We start from the raw sequence: 13628 nt of genomic DNA, 5'->3' as shown, positions 1-13628 counted from the left end.
GTCTATTGCAATCTTCGATGTCTGTTTGTTTGATTCTCATTTCTGTGTTTTCTATTTCCAGGTGATTTACCAGTTCATCCAATTTCTTATTGATGTGTGTGTTCTCCTCCCGGTATTGCTCTATTATTATTTCTTTCATTCTTGTTCTCTAGAGCTTTCATTTTGGAGGTTAGATCGTTGATTAATATCTGCAGGGGAGCCACTGTGGCCTTCAGTGTTTCTGCTAATCTCGCTTCCATTTCCCTCAGATCTCGTTTAGTTGTTGGGTGGTCGTCATCTTGAAGGGGTGTTGTGGTCTCAGCGCTATTTGCCATCTCCCTGGTTGGTGTCATCTCAATCTCCCTAATGGTTTTGGTTTGAGGTTTGCTTGGCGTCCTCTTGGAGTAGGGCGTGTTGCGGTTAGAAGTTGTGGTGGTGATGGTTCCTGGATGTTGTTGGGTTGCTGAGCTGAACAGGCATTGTTGACTGGTGTTTTACAGAGCGTTCGGATTAGGTGGCCATTTGTGTTGAGTCTAGGCTGTGGTCGCCTCAGCGGTGCTGCCAGAGCGGGGGGTAGGTAAGCTGACAGGCGGGTAGACCAACAGACAGTTCACATAAGGGGGAGGGGGTTAGCAGGCAGAGATGTGAGAGACCAGAGAGGTGGGGCCAGGGGAAATGTGTGTTTGAGGGGGGTTATTTGTGGTTGCACCCGTGTGTCCACGCCTGCACACTCATATACGCAAAAGGGGTACTAGGGTCCAATTAAGGTGGAAGGTGGGGTTAGGAATGTGTTCAGGAACAGGACCAGACAAAACAGAATATAGGCAAAAGGTGGAGGGAAAAGAGGAAGAAGAAGAGAAAAGAGAAAAGAAACAAAGAGAAAAATGGGGGGAAGGGGGAAGGGGAAATTAGAGTAAAATAAAAGGGAGGGGGGAGACAGAAAGGGGGAAAGAAAGAGAGAGAAGGAGAGAAAGTAGAGTAATAACAGTGGTAATAGATTGCAGTGATAGTTTTAGCTATAGTATGAGAGGGAAAAGTATAATACAGTGGTATGTGTGTATGAGTGTATGTATGTCTTTTCTTTAAAGAGAGAGAGGAGGAAAGGGGGGTGGAGAGAGGGAGGGGGAGAAAAAGAGAGAAGGAAGAGGAGAAATGAGAAGAAGAAGAAGAGGAGGAGGGGGAGGGGGTGGGGGAGGGAGAGGTAACTGTAGCAGTGGCAGTGGTGTGGGGAAAAGTTTTGTTTTAAAGGAGGGGTGGGGGGAGAAAGGGCTCCCCCTTCAAAAACAGACCGACAAACAGGCTCTCCTCTTCTTTCTTCGATGGTGACGGCAAGGTCGGGGCTCTTCTCTCTCTTCCTCCTCTTTTCTCCCCCCCCCCTTTCCCTTTGTTGCTTTGGCTCCAAGGTCCCTCCAGCCTCGGAGCTCCACTGGGTTGTTGGCGGGGAGGGAGGCTGTGGCTCCCTCGGTAGGCGCACCAGATGCCCCAGTTTCCCTCTGGCGGTGGTGGAGGCAGAAGCGATGGGGTCCGGGCTCCTTTCTCTCCTTCCCCTCCTGCTTCCTGCTTCTGTGCTGGCTCCGAGATCCTCCTGACCTCGGGTGGCCGGGTGCCCTTGGTCCTGGCTCGATCAAGGTCACGGGGGTGGGGCTGCAGTTATTCCGGGCGCCCCCAGTTCCTCTCCAGTATTGGTGCTGGTGGCGCTGGTAGCGGCAGTTCCAGCAGCCCAGGAGCCAGTAAGGTAGCTAACCCTAACCCTAACCCTAACCCTAACCCTAACCCTAACCCTAACCCTAGCCCTAACCCTAACCCTAGCCCTAGCCCTAACCCTAACCCTAACCCTAACCCTAACCCTAACCCTAACCCTAATCATTTGCAAGAGAGGGGATTTTGATCTGTGAGGAAAGCTTTAGAAATGAAACTTTAGATTGGGCAGACACATCACTTACTTTAATTTAAGGTTTGCAGTCCCAATCATAATGAATTTGTGTGTGTCCTTTCTTTCAGATATGTAAGCACTACCAATGTGTTGATGTCTCTGTTTTGGGTTACAGCTGTAATGCAGAGCATCAGTGCAATGGACGAGGGGTAAGCTGACAAAACCACGCCGGATTTCTAGACAGTGCTTTCTCCAGGGGTTACTGACTTGATGCTTTGTTTTGTTCTGACCTCCTCTCTTGGGCCTTCCTTTCCCCTTTTTTCAGAAGGTGCTGGAGGGAGACTTGGTTCCATTGAATGACGGACAGGTAGGAGCTCCAGCAAAGGAACAGTTGAGAGCTCCCTTCAAGCTTCTGGTTGTTCCTTTGATGCGCTGCCCTTATCTACCTGCATTATGTCAGGGGTTGGATGGGTGGACTTGGCTTGTTATTTGATACTGCTCATATTGATCCAGAGCAGACTCCAGCATATAGTTAGCAAAAACTGAAACACGTTGCAGGATTCCCCAAAAATAGACGGGCAGTAATTCATCCAGCAGAGCTTTACTACTGAAGGTAAATGAGCATAATAATCACAAATCCATATATCTTCAGAAATGGCACAGTATATTAAGTGAAGAAGGCTACAGTTATGAAGAAATTAGAAGAAAAATTGGTGGAAACTTAACCAAAGGTGGTATTCCTAAATTTTTGAAGAGGTAAAAGGAGATTACAAAATCAGACAGGTAAGGTAAGAAAAGGTTCACAACAGCAAGTGACGATAGAAGAACTGAGAAACTGTGGCTACATGACAGAAGAAAATCATCTGTGTTTATACAAGATGACATGGGGCAATGTAATGTGAAGTTGAGTGCAAGCACCGTTTGGCGCAGACTGCAGGAATATGGTCTAAATGCTAGAATTCCAAGGAAAAAGCCATTGTTGTCTCTCAAACAAAGGTTGAAACGATTAAACTGGGCTAAACCCCATGTTAACTGGACAGCAGAAGAATGGGACAGTGTTATTTGGAGTGATGAGACCAAAATCTCCTTGCTTGGTAGTAATGGCATGAAATATGTGAGGTGAAGAATTGGAGAAGATTTACATCCTACTGCATTGCACCTACTGTGAAACACCGAGATAGTGTTATGATCTGGGGTTGTATGACAGCAAAAGGTGTGGGCAGAATTTGCGTCATTAATGGGAATGTAAGGTAAAGGTAGGGACGCGGGTGGCGCTGTGGGTAAAACCTCAGCGCCTAGGGCTTGCTGATTGCATGGTCGGCGGTTCGAATCCCCACGGCGGGGTGAGCTCCCATCTTCGGTCCCAGCTCCTGCCCACCTAGCAGTTCGAAAGGACCCCTAAGTGCAAGTAGATAAATAGGTACCGCTGTATAGCTGGAAGGTAAATGGCGTTTCCGTGTGCTGCGCTGGTGCTGGCTCGCCAGAGCAGCTTCGTCATGCTGGCCACGTGACCTGGAAGTGTCTGTGGACAGCGCTGGCCCCCGGCCTATTAAGTGAGATGGGCACACAACCCTAGAGTCGGACACGACTGGCCCGTACGGGCGGGGGTACCTTTTCCTTTAAGGGAAAGGTAAAGGGACCGCTGACCATTAGGTCCAGTCGTGACTGACTCTAGGCTTGTGGCGCTCATATCGCTTTATTGGCCGAGGGAGCCGGCATACAGCTTCCGGGTCATGTGGCCAGCATGACTAAGCCGCTTCTGGCGAACCAGAGCAGCGCATGGAAACGCTGTTTACCTTCCCGCCGGAGCGGTACCTTTTTATCTACTTGCACTTGGACGTGCTTTCGAACTGCTAGGTAGGCAGGAGCAGGGACCGAGCAACGGGAGCTCACCCCATCGCGGGGATTCAAACCGCCGACCTTCTCATCAGCAAGTCCTAGGCTCTGTGGTTTAACCCACAGCGCCACTCGGGTAATGTAAATGCCCCCAAATACATAGCTCAGACCTTAATCCAATTGAAAATCTATGGAGCTGGCACATGACCCCAGTGAAACTTGCAAAAATCTATCATTTGCCCGATAATAAATGTTGGAAATGTAAGGAAACCGAAGGAACATTCTTTCATCTTTGGTGGACGTGCCCAAGGATTAAGGCCTTTTGGGAAATGATCTATAATGAACTGAAAAAGGTACTTAAGTACACTTTTCCTAAGAAACCGGAGGCCTTTCTCCTGGGCATAGTCGGCCAATTGGTGTTAAAGAAAGACAGGATTTTTTTTATGTACGCTACAACAGCAGCAAGAATACTCATCGCGAAGTACTGGAAGACACAAGAGCTACCCACCGTGGAAGAATGGCAGATGAAGGTGATAGACTACATGAGTTTGGCAGAGATGACGAGCAGAATCCGAGACCAGGGAAGAGAGACGGCGGAAGAGGATTGGAAAAAAATTAAGGACTATCTAAAGAAATATGCAAAAATCAGTGAATGTTAGGTTGATGCTGGAGGAGAAAAATAGGGGTTAATAGCGGTAATGGATAAGTTAAAAGAAAATGAGTGATATTAAAATTAAGTTGAAATAAGGGAGGGATTTGTTAAATAATTACTGACAAGAGGATGCAGGAAGGGGAGGTATGAGGAAGTCGGGAAAGTAAGGTATAAGAAATTAAGATTCGAAATTATATGTGTTTTATGTGTTTAGTGTTGTGTATTTTTGTTTTGTTTGTGTTGATAAAAACTTTGTGGAAACTTCAATAAAAATTAATTTTTTTTAAAAAAAGAAAATCTATGGAGCTGACTAAAGAAACTTGCTAGTCAGAAGCAACCCAGCAATAAAACTCAATTAATAGAGGCAATAATTCCATCTTGGTTTCACATTATAACAGCTGCAGGACTAAAAAACTTGGTTCACTCCATGGGAAGGCGTTGTAAGGCCGTAATTAAAGCTAAAGGTTACTCAACTAAGTATTAACTGAAATGGTGAGGGTTTTTGTATATCTCATTTTTTCTATGTATTTCAGGTTTCTTCTTTATGACTGCTGTTTTAATAAATAATCATTCATAAAAGTCATTGCATTACATTCTTCATTAAATTATCTTTCCATTGATATATAATATTATTGTATTACTCAGTGCTTTTTTCCTGGGGAGACGCAGGGGTATGCAAACCCCTAAAAAAATTAAGAATCTAATGGGAGAAGAAACTAAACTTTTTTTTAATCGTCAGTTCCGCTGCTACCCCAGATGGCAGCCTCATTTACTATCATGATGTTTCCTGAGTCTCAGATAGAAACAAGTGTTTAATGCAGGGGTCGGTCAGCAAACCTTTCCACCGTCCCTCAAACCTTGTGGGCGGGGCTGGACTATATTTTGAAAAGGAAAAAAAAGGAACGAACTCCTATGCCCCACAAATATCCCAGAGATGCATTTTAAATAAAAGCACACATTCTACTCATGTAAAAACACCAGGCACGCCCCAAAAACAACGCAGAGTTGCATTTTAAATAAAAGGACATATTCTACTCATGTAAAAACATGATTCCTGGACCATCCGTGGGCTGGATCCGCCCCCCGGGCCTTAGTTTGCCTACCCATAGTTTAATGTATGAAGCAGTGTGGAATGTGGATGTGTGGTGTTTTACTGATGAAAGTTTGTACTCATTGAGGGGCAGTATTTCAATATGAGTAATGTATGTTCTTTGTGGAACGCGGGTGGCGCTGTGGGTTAAATCACAGAGCCCAGGACTTGCCGATCAGAAGGTCGGAGGTTCGAATCCCCGCAACAGGGTGAGCTCCCGTTCCTCGGTCCCTGCTCCTGCCTACCTAGCAGTTCGAAAGCACGTCCAAGTGCAAGTAGATAAATAGGTACCGCTCCGGCGGGAAGGTAAACGGCGTTTCCATGTGCTGCTCTGGTTTGCCAGAAGCGGCTTAGTCATGCTGGCCACATGACCCGGCCATGCTGGCCAATAAAGCGAGATGAGCGCCGCAACCCCAGAGTTGGCCACGCCTGGACCTAATGGTCAGGGGTCCCTTTACCTTTACCTTTATGTTCTTTGTACTTTTGTCCATTTACTGTATTTATTTCTCACTCTTTGCTTGCTGCTTTTCATCCAAACAGGTGTGCAATAGCAATAAGAACTGCCACTGTAACCCGGGGTGGGCCCCTCCCTACTGTGATGCCAAAGGATATGGCGGCAGTCTGGACAGTGGACCTGCATACAATGGCAAGTACCTGAACTGCACACCTTCCTGTCTTTGGTGACGCCTGGAGGTTGGGAAGTGACAGCTGCTCCAAGAGGCTTAAGTCCTCCTTGGCTGGTATGGTGGTGGCTTACTGTGCCTCTCTAGTTTTGTTTTCCATGGGAAGAGGAGCTTGGGTTTTGGATAACCAGCCATTGGAAACTTAGGGCCTCTGGATTGGTGGGGGGAATCTTACAACTTTCAGAGCTTTTGTTTGTCCTGGGCCAACTTTCTGCAAATGTCATTGGGGACAGAGGAAGCTGCTTTATCCACCTAGATCAGTATTGCTTAATGCTCACCAGAATTTCAGCCAGGGATCCTCAGAGATGCCATGGACTGAACCTGAGACCTTCTGCATGCAAAGCAGGTGCTCTGTAATTGAGCTATGACCATTCCAAATTCATGCACATGTTATTTTGAAAAAATGTGGGGGGAAAACATTGAATTTTTTGGTGTCTCAAGAGTCTAACAAATTTAGCTCATGTCTGCTTTGTCAGGTGCATAAATGAATTCTCAGTTAGCAGGTATATGCAGGAGAAAATTGTAAGGTGGGAGCTGAATGGCAATAAAAAGCAAAAATTAAAGTCAGTGATAAAAAAAATGTGTACACCACAGTCTGTCTTGAAGGCTTTCACTCTCTTGTGCCAACTTCAAAACCCCCACAAACAAATGAGGAAGCATGAAAAATACAAAGAGACAGCTACAGTAACACGTTTCCAATTGAAGCACCTGGAAGGTAAGGACCTGGAAGAGACCAGTATTCAAATCTCAACTCAGCCATGAAGCGTATTGGGTGACTTTGGGCCAGTTGCTGTCACTTAGCCTACCCCACAGGGTTGTTGTGAGGATAACATTGAGAAGTATGGACACACCTCAAGCTCTTTGGAGAAAAGCTGGGATATGAAATGCCAAGTCCACAAAATTACTCTCCAACAATATCTTTTTAAACATTTTTACTAGTCCTATTCCTTAGGCATGTTTTTCTTAGGCAAGTTGTGGACTTCCAACCCAGCTGAGCCTTTTAAGCATACAGACACTATTCTTGCACATAACATAGAGACAGTAAAATATAAGCAGCAAAGCCCAGACAGAAAAGAAAGGGGAAATGGAGAAAGGGAAGAGGGGAAAGAAAGGAAAACACCAGATTATCATCACTAAAGCCCTTTCATATGGCACATATTTCCACAACATTTATCTGGATTTCTTTATATATCTCTTCTGTAACTTAACATTGATAGGCTGCTACTTCTTTGACTGCTGTTCTGTTAAGTAATGGCAACTGGATTTTTTAAAAAAGCAAAGCAAAATCCCAAGCCAGGAATTGCACACACAACAAGGACTTCCTGCATATTGTTCACACTCGCTGTGTTTCAGATGTGTGACTGATGAAGGAGTGCTTTTAGGGTCTTTGCTTTGACTTAGGATAATATTGCAACATTGCCGCTTAACTTACCATTTATTGTTTGAGCACAGACACTGCACTGCATGTTGTATTAAATTCAGACAAAAAAGCAACCCCTCCCCCAAAGGTATAGAAGAAGGTCCCAGATACAGTATAAAGATCCATTTGCTCCTAAAGACCCAATTCCATACAAAGGTTGGTAACAATTTTTAGTGTTGATTTTTTGGGGGTCATACCATGCAATCCAAGTTTCTCTTGGAGAAGACAATTAGATTGATGGGCTACTGGACTTTTTGTGGTGGATTTTTTGTGGTGGGTATTATGCACAAGGTAAAGACTGGCACAGCATCCTTTGAGGCAACAAATACCGTTGTAAATATAATGTAGATTAAAGTAATTCTATTATTGTTCCATTGTTTCCCCCTATGCTTTTAGGTGTTTTTATTTTATCTCTAAGCCACCTTGAGTCCCTGTCAGGGGAAAAGGCGGGGCATAAATGAACAACAGCAACCACCTCCGGCATCTTCCTCCCTGCTCACCCTGCAGCCAACAGGCACACTTTTCACTTTCTGCCCAATAATAAAGCCACCATTCCGCATCACCTTTCTTACCCAATTTTATCTTCTCCATGTCTCCTACTCTCTCCTTTTTGGCAACTCTGCTGTGTACCCCCATTTTCACCTGCACCCCATTTCCCCTCCCTCCTCCTTCCCTTTCTCAACTCTCCCTGGCACACAGGCCACCCATATTTCTAGGCTTATTTTGCAGCTCCCTTTCCACCCGCTTGCTATGATGGAGATGTTGCTGTACCTTAAAGACGAGCTGAACCTTAAGAGCAAACCTGTCCAGTTAGCTTGCTCACTTAGAGCTGATGGATGTTGTTTGCTTGTTGATACATTGAATCTGGAGCTTCATGTTGAAGGCAACATGACAGGTTACAAAAAGAAATAGCAGAGAGGGATGCAACACGGACGCCAACACCAAAAGCTAACACAATAGAGCCTTTCCCGACTCCCTTCTTGCTGTAAGCAAGCCTGGTTTCAAACCAGCACTTTCCCTCTATTCTCCCTCCCATTCCATAGCCACTGCTCTTGGGCAAGCTGTCTTCTCTCTTGCCTCCCTCCCTGCTCTTTCTAATGGGGCACTGCAAATCTACATTTTGATTATATGGGAGAAAAGCAAAGTCAGTAGTCTAGTCCAGAGGTAGCCAGCGTGGTAAACTGCAGCTGTTGTACAACAACAACCATAATCCTCCCTGACCATAGGTCATAGTGGTTGGAGCTAATGGGAGTTGTAGTCGAGTACACTTGGAGGGCACCACCGTGGCCTTCCCTGGAGTCAGTTGTGCTCAGGAAAAAGTAAGCTTTGCCCTGCCTTTCCATGTTCTGCCCAATGGGAAGAAAGGGTACTGAGATTACCAACATGTCCATAAGAACCCAGCTACTTTAAATGACCGATACTAATCTTGTTATGTGCATTATACGCATTTGTAAACTGCTTTGGATTTTGAAAAGAGCAGAGGTTGAAACTGTTGACTGATTTAACAAGCTCACATCATTCCTTTTCTCCCTCAATGGGGTTGAGGAAGTTTGTAATTCCCACCCTGCAGAAAGGTAACCATTGTTCCTGTTGTTGCTAATTTTCTTTCTTTTACAGATAGGTAGCCATGTTGGTCTGCCATAGTCAAAACAAAAAAAATTCCTTCCAGTAGCACCTTAAAGACCAACTAAGTCAGTTCTTGGTATGAGCTTTCATGTGTATCTGAAGAAGTGTGCATGCACACGAAAGCTCATACCAAGAACTGACTTAGTTGGTCTTTAAGGTGCTACTGGAAGGAATTTTTTTTGTTTTTTCTTTCTTTGTTTATTCTCTCTCTCTTTCAGATGTGGATAACACCACAAGAAATTGGCTGCTGGCATTCTTCTGCCTGATTCTCCCTCTCCTGTTGCTTTTGCTCTTCACTTACCTTGCGAGGAATCAGTTGGTGTCATCCTTAATGCCGTTGATAGAGGCTTGTTGTGGGTAAGTATTTTCTGTCCACCCCCCCTCCCTGCTGTGTGGAAAGCTGACTAGGAATTCTTTGGCAGAACTAAGGCATTTAAAGGCTCTGTGTGCAGCATTGGTGCCAGGCCCGGTCCACTGGTGAGGCAAGGTGAGGTGCCTGCCTTGAGCGGTAGAAGCCTAAGAGGCAGTGGCTGCCTGCAACAGTGCTGGTTTGCAGCAAGATCTCATGAGATCTCACTGAAATTTCACGAGATCTCGCACAGCACACAAGATCCTGTGATATCCCACTGGAAGTCAATGCCCCTGCCAGCTCTTTGTGGATGCCGCTTCGCAACACAGGTAAAAGAGGAGCACTGGCAGCAAGTGTGTGTGTGTGTGTGTGTGTGTGTGTGTGTGTGTGTTACATTCCCAAAATTGGATGTGTCCCTCTGCCAGGGGCATTGTGTATTCTGCAAAATAGGGAAGAATTGGTTTTTCTAGAACCAACTGAACACCAGCCAGTTCCCCCTAGTTTGCCAGCCCTGTTTTGTTCTCTGCACGCTGTCAGAAAACAATTGGAGAAGTCAGACCTTTGGTCAAGTATCTCAGTGTTGCTTACTCTGAATGGCAGTGACTCCCCAGTGTTTCAGGTAGGAGCCTTCCCTGGAAATTTTGCAGGCAAAGCATGGGATTGACTCTTAAATTTACAGATTTTCTCTAAGAAATTCTTGGTATGGCTGAATCGTGGAATTGCTAAACAAGCATCTGCATAGAAGCTGAGCCTCTTGGTAAAGTCACATCCAGTGTGTTCTGTTCACTTAGAGAACAACTGCAAGACTCCGCAAAGTGTTCTCTGTAATGCCACCACACACAAACCTGAGACATTCGATCAGGGGTCACCATCCCTTTTGGACCAGTGGGCATATTTGGAATTTTGAGAAAGTGCTGTGGGCGCCATCACAAATGACTGCCAGGGGGTTTGGACCATGGCACAAAATGGCTGCCACGGTGTGTGTACTGGCACCTCACCCTCGCATACTTAATCCTGGGGTTAAGTGAAATTTGGGTATGTTACAGGTTGCCTGTTCAATGTAGAACAAGCTGAGCCAACAGGAACTAGCAAGGAAGAATCTTGTGCATTGTGGAATTTTGAGGGGGTATTTATTGAGACCTTTCATAGGTAGCAGAGGAGGCACAGGAAGGGATGCTAGTGCCTGCAGGCCAGAGAATTACTCTGTCAAGGTTAGTGAAGGTGAAGGATTAATCAACTTCCATGATCACACCATCCTCACTGTGGGCATAGAGTGTGGAACGTGGTTTCTTGCATTCTGTACCGTTTGGTGGGGGCAGAATAACATCACTCTGTTTAGCTTATGCCAAATTGGACCTTTGTTAGTTAGGGGAAGTGGGGCAGATTGATACAGAAAAATTCAATCTCATATTTTAATGAGTAAAATAATAAAATTTTTGGCTTGATGCATGACATAACTAATCAATATTATAATAGCAATCATAAGAACCATTAAAGGTAGAAGATAATGAGAATATAATGACTTGAGTAAAAAATGGGTTTTGTATCATTCAGCCCCACCAATGGGGCACTTCAATACAAAGCATAAATTGTATGAGTATGGTAATTATTTGCAAAAAATTATGAAAAAACAATTTTTATTGAGAGAGATCATAATCAGCCTTACAATTTGTTGCTTAAAATCTAAATTATATATCAAAACTTACAGTGTTTCACACATATCATAGACTTTATGGCAGGTTTTCTTAACAAAACATAAAAATTTATATTAATCTTTCCTCAAACACCTATCCATTAAAAAGAAAACTTTGGAAAAACTTAAAAAGTGTAAGAACTTACATTAGTCAAAAAATAGTAATATTGTTGTTGTTGTTGTTTTGTTAATAACCCACCCATCTGGCTGGGTTTCCAAAGCCACTCTGGGCGGCTTCCAAAAAAAGATTAAAATACAATAAAATATCAGTCAGTAAAAACTTCCCTAAACAGGGCTGCCTTCAGAAATCTTCTAAATGTCAGATAGTTGTTTATCTCTTTGACATCTGATGGGACGGCGTTCCACAGGGCGGGTGCCACTACTGTAAAGGCCCTCTGCCTGGTTCCTTGTAACTTGGCTTCTCGCAGTGAGGGAACCACCAGAAGGCCCTCAGTGCTGGACCTCAGTATCTGGGCTGAACGATGGGGGTGGAGACACTCCTTCAGGTATACAGGACCGAGGCCATTTAGGGCCTTAAAGGTCAACACCAACACTTTGAATTGTGCTCGGAAATGTACTGGGAGCAAATGTAGATCTTTCAAGACCGGTGTTATGTGGTCTCGGTGACTGCTCCCAGTCACCAGTCTGCATGCACCACTCTGACGAGACAGTCCACGGGCAGGTAGGGTCTCAGCATGCGTACCAGATGGAGCTGGTAGACAGCCGCCCTGGACACAGAATTGACCTGTGCCTCCATGGACAGCTGTGAGTCCAAATGACTCCCAGGCAGCACACCTGCTCCTTCAGGGGCACAGTTGCCCCATTCAGGACCAGAGAGTCCCCCACACCTGCCCGCCCCCTGTCCCCCAAGAACACTACTTCTGTCTTCTCAGGATTCAACCTCAATCTGTTAGCCACCATCCATCCTCCAACCATCCCCAGGCACTCACACAGGACCTTCACTGCCCTCACTGGTTCTGATTTAAAAGAGAGGTAGAGCTGGGTGTCATCCACGTATTGATGAACACCCAGCCCAACCCCCCTGATGATCTCTTGCAGTGGCTTCATGTTAAAAAGCATGGGGGAAGAGGACAGAACCCTAAGGCACCCCACAAGTGAGAGCCTAGGGGTCTGAACACTCATCCCCCAACACCACTTTCTGGACATAGCCCAGGACGAAGGAGCGGAACCATTATATAACGGTGCCCCCAGCTCCCAGGTCCTCTAGATGGTCCAGAAGGATGTTATGGTCGATGGTGTCAAAAGCCGCTGAGGGATCCAGCAGAACTAGGAAACAGCTTTCACCTTTGTCCCTAGCCCACCGGAGGTCATCGACCAGCGCGACCAAGGCAGTTTTAGTCCCATGATGAGGCCTGAATCCCAACTGGAAGGGATCCTAATGGTCTGCATCTTCCAGGCATGCCTGGAGTTGTTGAGCAACCACCCGCTCAATCACCTTGCTGAAGAATGGAAGATTTGACACTGGACAATAGTTTACCATATTGGCCAGGTCTAAATATGTTTTTTTGAGAAGCGGTTTAATGACTGCCTCTTTCAGCAGGTCTGGGAAGGCTCTATCGCAGAGGGAAGCATACACAACCCCGCAGAGCCCATTGCCCAGCCCTTCCAAGCTCCCTATTATTAGCCAGGATGGGCAGGGATCAAGGAGACAGGTGGTCGGTTTCACTCGTCCAATCCTCGGAGGTAACAGATTGGAATTGATCCCATATAACATGACTAGACAGGACTCCAGCACTCTTCCGCCCTGGCCCTGCTCCCACGGTGGAGTCTACCCTTTGGGAAATTTGGTTTTGGCAACGGCAAAACAACATTCTTGGAATCAACCCTTGCCTTATCTTCTACAATGGGGAAGACAAACATACAAGATCCTGTTTTTTTCCTGAGATATGACACTTGATAATCGGTCATATTATATTTAGAAATGACTTTGGCCACGTAGTAAACAAGTTTTTTCTTTTCAAATTTATTGACTTTAGAGATTTCATGCAAACTTGTATATTGGGGCACTATTGTACACTAGCGGGGCACTTTTATATGTATCAATGTGCCCCGCGTCTTAGTGTATCAAAGTGCCCCAACAGGCATTTTCAAAAAAACTAACAATTATTAATAAAACCACTGTACTTATTTAAAAATCACGTGTAATCCTGATTACTGAGTTGAATAACTTACAGTACCTTTGGTATTTTTATATCTTAACTAAACGACGTAAAACAGTGTTGGAACACTTTTACATTTCACGTAATTTTTTAGTTGGCCATGCGAAAAACACACCTACTCTCGTCAAACACCAATGGCTAATTGGCGGGCGGTACGGTTGTAACTGTTGTACTCACACACGTATAGACATGTTTTAGTGATGTGGCAACACGAATAACATTTCTTGATATTGAAATATTGTTGGTG

At 45.1% G+C, this 13628-nt stretch overlaps 1 protein-coding gene across 1 annotated transcript in view; it reads left to right on the top strand.

The window, feature by feature from the left end:
- Window positions 1–13628, top strand: part of ADAM9 (ADAM metallopeptidase domain 9) — a 116805-nt gene that overhangs the window by 94290 nt on the left and 8887 nt on the right. The window contains exons 17-19 of the mRNA XM_081843863.1: window positions 1981–2061; window positions 5971–6076; window positions 9378–9516. Of these exons, the coding sequence (XP_081699989.1) occupies window positions 1981–2061; window positions 5971–6076; window positions 9378–9516 (326 nt within the window). The remainder of the gene's footprint in view (window positions 1–1980; window positions 2062–5970; window positions 6077–9377; window positions 9517–13628) is intronic.

This window comes from Podarcis erhardii (assembly GCF_964252035.2).
Source record: "Podarcis erhardii genome assembly, chromosome: 16".
NCBI classification, from domain to species: Eukaryota; Metazoa; Chordata; class Lepidosauria; order Squamata; family Lacertidae; genus Podarcis; species Podarcis erhardii.
This window is presented reverse-complemented; position numbering and strand designations above follow the sequence as displayed.